At 54.4% G+C, this 7,657-nt stretch overlaps 1 protein-coding gene across 2 annotated transcripts; it reads right to left on the bottom strand.

Moving 5' to 3' along the window:
* Positions 1-1,745: 1,745 nt before the first annotated feature.
* SURF6 (surfeit 6) lies at positions 1,746-7,253 on the bottom strand. 2 transcript variants are annotated; one of them, XM_028834379.2, is made up of 5 exons: positions 7,082-7,231; positions 5,116-5,325; positions 4,446-4,538; positions 3,275-3,482; positions 1,746-3,075 (listed from the first exon to the last, which is right to left on the bottom strand). In XM_028834379.2, exons 1-4 carry the CDS (start codon positions 7,173-7,175, stop codon positions 3,286-3,288), a joined length of 594 nt encoding a protein of 197 aa, XP_028690212.2. In that variant the 5' UTR covers positions 7,176-7,231; the 3' UTR covers positions 1,746-3,075; positions 3,275-3,285.
* Positions 7,254-7,657: the final 404 nt, after the last annotated feature.

The following is a 7,657-nucleotide window of genomic DNA, read 5'->3' as shown; positions in this document are numbered from 1 at the left end:
GGTAACTTCCCTTCCTCTTACCTAGTTTTCTTGTTTAGTTTTGGTAACAAAGTTAAATTCATGAAGTGTTCTCTCATTTGATTCTCTGTTAGAATTTGTCTACGTCTGGAATTACCTGTTCTCTATTTCATGGAACTTCTCTGTAACTGTCCAGGGGAACATTCTTAACTACTGATTCAATTTCATCAGTGATTACAACTCAGGCTTTCTATTGGTCAGTTTTGGAGACCTTTCTTCCATTTACTTTGGGTTGTTCCAACTTAAGCTGCATGCTTATTTATCTTTGGCCCTTAAAAACACAGACATACAGCATATACGTGTATGAATGGCACTATTTATCTATCTGTAGATGCACATACATTTAGGGGCTATGAAATGTTTTTTATGCTGCTTTAACCCTGTTCCACAAATCTTTTCTGAGACAGTCTCGCTCTGTCACCCAGGCTGGCGTGCAGGGGCTCGATCTTGGCTCACTGCAGCCTCCACCTCCCAGGTTGAAGCGATTCTCCTGCCTCAGCCTCGCAAGCAGCTGAAACTACAGGCATGTCCCACCATCCCCGTTAATTTTTGTTATTTTTAGCAGAGATGGGGTTTTATCATGTTGGTCAGGCTGGTCTCGAACTCCTGACCTAAAGTGATCCACTCGCCTCCACCTCCACCTCCAGAAGTGCTGGGATTAACGGCATGAGCCGCTGTGCCAGGCCCTGCTCCACAAACTTCAATAGACAGCATTTTCATTATCTTTTAGTCCCAAATATTTCTAATATCCATTAGGAATTAACTCATAGGTAATTTGTAACTATGTTTTAAAAGTTCCAAATATGAAATTTTAAGAATTAGTTTAGGCTGGACACAGTGGCTCACGCCTGTAATCCCAGCACTTTGGGAGGCCGAGGCGGGCGGATCACCTGAGGTCAGGATATCGAGACCATCCTGGCTAGCACAGTGAAACCCTGTCTCTACTAAAAATACAAAAAATTAGCAGGGCATGGTAGCGGGCACCTATAGTCCCAGCTACTCGGGAGGCTGAGGCAGGAGAAACGCTTAAACCTGGTAGACAGAAGTTGCAGTGAGCCGAGATCGTGCCACTGCACTCCAGCCTGGGCGACAGAGCGAGACTCTGTCTAAAAAAATAATAATAATAATAATTAGCTCAAAATTTTTTTAACGACATTGGGATGTGGTCAGGTAATGACACTGATTCCTTGAAATATCTTACGACTTCTTTTCTAGACAAAGTAGGTGGTCAATTCCCATCCATGTTCCATATACGCTTGGAAAGACTGTTTTTTTTTTTTTTTTGAGACAGAGTCTCGCTCTGTGGCCCAGGCTGGAGTGCAATGGCCGGATCTCAGCTCACTGCAAGCTCCGCTTCCCGGGTTTATGCCATTCTCCTGCCTCAGCCTCCCGAGTTGCTGGGACTACAGGTGCCCGCCACCTCGCCCGGCTAGTTTTTTGTACTTTTTAGTAGAGACAGGGTTTCACTGTGTTAGCCAGGATGGTCTCCATCTCCTGACCTAGTGATCCACCCGTCTCGGCCTCCCAAAGTGCTGGGATTACAGGCTTGAGCCACCGCGCCCGGCCGAAAGACTGTATTCTTTCCAGATACTGTTGTGTCTGTCTCCTAGCTCAAGCTCATACCCATCTCACATCTGATCTTTCACGGGGCTTTTTCATCAGTAGACACTATTAACAGTCACACCAGCTCCCTTTCGGTTACAATCTTCGTCTCGTTAACTGGAGAGTTTCATCAAAAGAATTTTATTTACAGCGTTATCATCCACGTGTCACTAAAATTCACCTGAGTTTTATTCAACCTGTATTCATTTTGATTGCCTGGAGCTTTGGATTTAATTCTTCCATTCCATTTTGTATCCTCCATTCACTTCACTCTCTCCAGCTTTTACTCTCTTTCTCTTTCCCTTGGGCCAATGCACTTGACCCAACTCACACCTGTGGACTCTGGGAAGGTACTGCTCCCTCCCTCCCTCTGAATTCGGAGGTGAAATGCCGCCCCGAGGCACTGAGGAACAGAAAGGAATGAGACCCCAACAGGCAGAAGCCAAGAGAAGGGGGAGGAGACTTAGCGTTCTGCCCCAGGACGCACCATGCCTGGACGTGCTCCCACCACTCCCGAGTGCCAGGTGCCCACACGCCACACCTCAGGGTTGTCCTCTGTTCCAGTCAGCTGCAGACTAAGGGGGCTTGGCAGCAGAGGCCACCCTCTTCTGTCCTGTGGCTCCTGCGAACACAGGCCGGGGGAAGGGGCAGTGACTGCCCACCCCCACCGTTCCTCCTCCCTGACCCTGCAAACCTCGGGGAAGCTTTCAGGCCCGGGAAAGAAGACTGGGCCCCAGTGTGGCTCGCCCTTTCCCCGGGTCTGAAGGCCCCGGACCCTGTTTTCAAGGATGACGCAGAAACATTCTCTTTCACACACGTGATCTGAGCCCTCACAACTCAGCAGAGCATGACAGTGTCCCCCTCACACGCAGAGGCCACGGTCTGTGGAGATCCTGGGACAGAGCCAGCATCAAGGACTCAGAGGGTCCCCTGGAGCCTCCCAGGACAGAGACGGCAGCCCCAGGTGGGAAAGACTCAGACCAGGCCTGCGCGCTCCAGGTCCTGCGGCAGGATGCGGCCCTTCTTGCGGGCCCTGAGCAGGCGGCGCTCGGCGCGGGCCGCCTTCTTCCTGCGCAGGTTCTGCCGACGCCGGTCCTGGCGCTGCTGCATCTTCTCCACCACGCCGGCCGTGCGTTTCTCCCACCGGCGCTGCCGCTGCGCCCTCCGCTTCTCCTTACGCCTCAGGGCCTCCTGTAGCAGGCGCTCGTCATCGCGGATCTTCACGCCCTCCGCCTTGTACAGGAGGTTGGTCCACTTCATCTTGGCCTCCAGCTCCTGCGCCTTCCCCTCATCCCGGTCGCGCAGCTCGTCCAGCCGGCTCTGCCGTGCCTGCAGGCGCTCCAGCAGCTGCCGGTAGTTCCTCCCGGTCAGCGGCGTGAGGTTCCCCTTCACCCTCTGCCTCTTCTCCTTTCTGCGCTGAGCCTTGCTGGCCGGCTCATCTTCGCTCACCTCCACCTGGGAAAAAGGCATGACATGAGCTCATGCCAGCCCCACACGAGGCCCCAGTCTTGGCCGGCACCCTAAGGGAACTGCGCTGTCCCCGTCACCACCTTACAGACGCGATGGGGCCCGGAGGGAGGTCATGAAGCTAACAAGGGGCAACGCTGAGGCCTGAAGCCGACCCAGCCCGCCCAAGGACCCAGCTCCCACTCACCTTATTGAAGATCAGCCCCGGCGGCTCCCGCGGCTCCGTGCAAGCACCCTCTGGGGCTGGCTCCACCGCCTCCTGGGCCTCCGCGGCCTCCTCAGCCTTCCTGGCCTTCTCTTTCGCCCGCAGCTCCTTTCGCTTCCTCTTCTTCCGGTCCCGTTCCTGCTTTCTCCTCCGCTTTTTCTCCAGGGCGGCAGGGGACAGCTCCTTGGCACTGCCCTGGGGGACAGGCGCCCACTCATTAAAGTTCTCTTGACCCCAGGGTCCCCCAGCCTGGCCCATGGTTGAGAAGAATCAGGGCTGGAAGGCAGGTGAGGAAATCCTCACGCAGAACAAGGGGCCCACGGAGTTCAATGTTCCACAACAGAGGATGTTCCTCGAAAATGCAAATGACCCCAAAAGGGAGAAGGGACCCCCAAATAAGAATCACGGCTTCCAATTCCCAGGCGCTTACCCCGTGCCAGGATACGTTACAAACATGGTTCCACATGTCATACATTGTTTCATAGATGAGGAGGGTCAACACCACTGCCTAGAACTTGGAGTTGGGGTCTGAACACCTGTCCTGACTGCTGCCTATTCTATTCACGAGGTACCCAAACTAAGCTCTCCCCAGTGGCCTTTCCCATTCCCGGGCCAACAAGAGTCCTACACCAGCCCAAATGAGGCCTGTGCTTCAGCAACAAGGGCCCAGAGCCTTGATCGCCTCTTAGGAACTATACACTGTACCTTGGGATGGCGAAGGAGAGTAGCTGGGGACTGTCCCCCACACAGCATGAGGCCTTAAGGAAGGGCCCCAGGGCAAGGGTGGGTAGGGGCCAACACAGAGGAGACAGCACCATTCAGCACAAAGAGCTGCACTGGCGCCTCTTGTGCCTAGCCACTCAGCTCAGGTCCCTGCTCAACTCACAGGACTATCACGACATTCGGAGAAACAGACACAGGAGGTGCCTATCCCAGTGTCAGTTCAGCAAAGGCAGCTTCCCAGAAGGAAGGAGGCCAATAGCTTTGGGGACTGAGGTTCTCCAAGAAAATAACTGCTCTCCCAGGGCACAGCTGCTGGGGCCCTGACAGACTCACTGCAGAGGGGAGAACAGGGGCTACAGCCCCTCGCTGAGAGCCGACCCCAGGGAGAACACAGGTAGAGCAGTGACAGCACTCCAGCAAACCTGCCTGCCTACCTGGCCCCGGGCCTCCTGGATCTTCTCATGCAGTCGCTGTCGCAGAACATCCAGTGCAAAGACAGACTCAGGCTCAGTGGCCAGGCCATCTGCAGGGAAGGAGACAGGACTGCAGGGGGCCCTCTCTCCCTCTCCCCCTCCCTCCCTAGGGCCACGAATCCCTGTCCCACTGTGGCCACTCATGGATCTGCAGGGCAATTTCAGTAAATTCTATTCCACTGCTTCAACCTAGACTGGTTCCTACAACATCCTCCAGGACAGGTAACTGAGTGCCTTGCAAGGTAGGACACTGTGGTATGAGAAAACACGCCCTACGGCGCCAGCCAAACCACCTCCTCCACATTCTGTAGCCTGCGCCCCAGAACAAGTGGGCTCTCACGACGCCCCTGCAGAGACCTGAGGACAGTGAAGCTCAAGTCAAGCTGCTCCAGGTCCTCAGAGAGACATGGCCTTGCCCCCGACATCCTACTAGCCACGTGGCCTGGAACGCCATACAGTTCCTTCGGTCCCATCCACCCTAGCGCTCCCGGGATCTTTGCTCTTGGGGAAGTCTTGTGCTATCCCTGTGTGCCTGACAATGCTTTTTTTTAAAAGCAGAGGGGACCAAGCCCAAGCCCGGCCCCAGCCCCGCCCTGCACAGAACCAACATGTCCTGACGCCTCTCACCTGCAGGGTTCCCTGATGAACTGGAAGCCCCAGCTGCTTCCTCTTTGGCTGCCTCAGGCCTCCTGGCCCCAGAGGCTGCTGGAGACTTCTCTCCCAAGGACTTGGCCTTGTGCTCAGCAGCCTTCTCTTCCCGCTGCCGGAATTTCTTTTGTGTTTTCTTCCTTTTCTTTTTTGGGGGCCCTGCAGCTTCTGAGCCTCGAGTTTTGCCAGCTGAAATGCAAAATAAGAAAGAGTTGCCGTCCCAGCTGGGCGCGGTGGCTCACACCTGTAATCCCAGCACTTTGGGAGGCTGAGGCAGGCGAATCACAAGGTCAGGAGTTCGAGAGGAGCCTGGCTAACATGGTGAAACCCCGTCTCTACTAAAAATACAAAAAATTAGCCAGGCGTAGTGGCAGGCGCTCGTAATCTCAGCCTCTCAGGAGGCTAAGGCAGGAGAATAGCTTGAACCTGGGATGTGGAGGTTGCAGTGAACTGAGATCACTCCACTGCACTCCAGCCTGGGCAACAGAAAAGGACTCCGTCCCAAAAAAAAAAAAAGAAAGAAAGAGTTGCCTTGCCAATCTCATGGCCCATTCAATAGGCAGGAAAGGCTCACCAAGGCTTTGATCCTAGGAGGATGCAGAAAGAGGATCAGGATTGGGAGGCAGAGACACACTGATCCTAGAGCTCAGAACCATAACCTTGACCAAGTAGTTCTGCTTGTGAGCATCCATCATGCACAAAGACCAGGCTTCAAGGACGTTCATCATATTATTTGAGTGAAAAATTAGAAAAACCTGAATATCCACCTCTACTAACAATTTCTGACCCTGCTTCACAATAAGCTACCATGTTGCCATCAAACACAATGACAAGGGCTTTCATTTTAGCTGCTGGGGGTAAGGTTTACTTTTTTTTTTTTTTTTTTTTTTTGAGACAGAGTCTCGCTGTGTTGCCCAGGCTGGAGTGCAATGGCATGATCTCTCCTCACTGCAAACTCCACCTCCCGGGTTCAAGCGATTCTCTTGCCTCAGCCTCCTGAGTAGCTGGGATTACAGGCGTCCACCACTGTGCCCGGCTAATTTTTGTATTTTTAGTAGAGACGGGGTTTCACCATGTTGGCCAGGATGGTCTCGATCTCCTGACCTTGTGATCCGCCTGCCTCGGCCTCCCAAAGTTCTGGGATTACAGGCGTGAGGCCCCATGCCAGGACAATGTTTACTTTTTAAATGGGAGAAATCAGTATGTAAAGTAGGAGCTGAATTGTTTTAATAAATGGAAACAAAAAAAAAACTTGAAAAAGGATGAGAAAGACAGACGGAAGACATACTGAGTAATGAGAAAAGTCACAAGATTTTGGATTTGCTATCACCGATATACCGTCCTTGAATAAAAAGGAAACCCTGTTTAACCTCTGGTGGGTCCAGAGACGCTGCTGCTCTCCTCTCCTCCTGGGCCCAGACAGCACTGACAAGTCCCCGCTGTCGGCTTCCCCGCCCGATTGTCTACTTCCCTTGTGCAGCCTGGTCACCAGGCCATGAGAACCCTAAGGGCAGGAGCCCTCTGCCATCCTCCTCCTCCCCACACCGCACCATGTCCGTAATGAAGGGACTGAAAGGGTCTTTTCCCACTGACTGACCGTTACTCCTGTCTCTACTAAACCCCCTCTCTACTAAAAATACAAAAATTAGCTGGGCGTGGTGACGCGCGCCTGTAATCCCGGCTACTCTGGAGGCTGAGACAGGAGAATCTCTTGAATCCGGGAGGCGGAGCTTGCAGTGAGGCGAGATCTCATCACTGCACTCCAGCCTGGGGGACAGAGCGAGACTCTGTCTCCAAAAAAAAAAAAAAAAAGCAAGGGAAACGGCGGTAATTTCACAAGTCACTTAGATTTTTTTTTCCAGTACTTTACGGACTCGTCTACACCGGCTCCGGCCGCCTCCCCGTTTCGCAGGCCCCTCAGTCCCAGCCCGGCCATGTGCGTTACCCCGCGTGCGCGCCTGCTGCTCCGGGCCCGAATGGGAGCAGATCTTCTTGGCCAGGCTCTGCAGGTAGGCGTCCTTGGCAAGTAGAGAGGCCATGGCGGAGACCCGAGCCGTTCACAACTCACACCTTCCCGGCTGCGCGTGCGACTCTCACCACGTCCGCCGGAAACCACCACACGGGCAGGCGCCGCCAGACGAGCGCCGAGCCGCCAGCCCGAGCGCTCGATTAGTCAGGCCTGACTCCGCCGGAAGCGGCGCGCGGGGCGGAGAGCACAGTATTGTGGGCCGAGGGCAGCCAATCTCCGCCGGGAGTGGGTGCAGCCGGGGACCCCGAGGCCGGGCCTCAGCGCCTCCATCACCCGGGTCCCGCACGTGTCCCTGCGCTCCCCTCACCCCTACACCCGGCGCAGCAGGCCCTCCTGAGTAGGGGCGAAATGAGTGAATGACCAGCAGTACATTCATTCAGTCCTTTGGAGTGGGGGGCCTCCGGTCTCAGGCGGACGCAGACTGAGCGCCTGGCACGTGGCAGGCCCTAGGTTCAGTCCTAGGGGACACAAGCAGTGTGTCACACACACAGA

The sequence above is a fragment of the Macaca mulatta genome, chromosome 15 (assembly GCF_049350105.2).
Source record: "Macaca mulatta isolate MMU2019108-1 chromosome 15, T2T-MMU8v2.0, whole genome shotgun sequence".
NCBI classification, from domain to species: Eukaryota; Metazoa; Chordata; class Mammalia; order Primates; family Cercopithecidae; genus Macaca; species Macaca mulatta.
The sequence above is the reverse complement of the archived record's forward strand: the minus strand, read 5'-3'. Positions and strand labels throughout refer to the sequence as shown.

Coding starts and splice junctions, on each gene's coding strand:
- SURF6 (XM_028834379.2), bottom strand. CDS start 7,175: ATGGCCTCTCTACTTGCCAAGGACGCCTACCTGCAGAGCCTGGCCAAG. Junction 4,539..5,115: donor TTCATCAGGGAACCCTGCAG/GTGAGAGGCGTC, acceptor CCTTCCCTGCAG/ATGGCCTGGCCACTGAGCCT. Junction 3,483..4,445: donor GGAGGCCCGGGGCCAGGTAG/GCAGGCAGGTTT, acceptor CCCCCAGGGCAG/TGCCAAGGAGCTGTCCCCTG.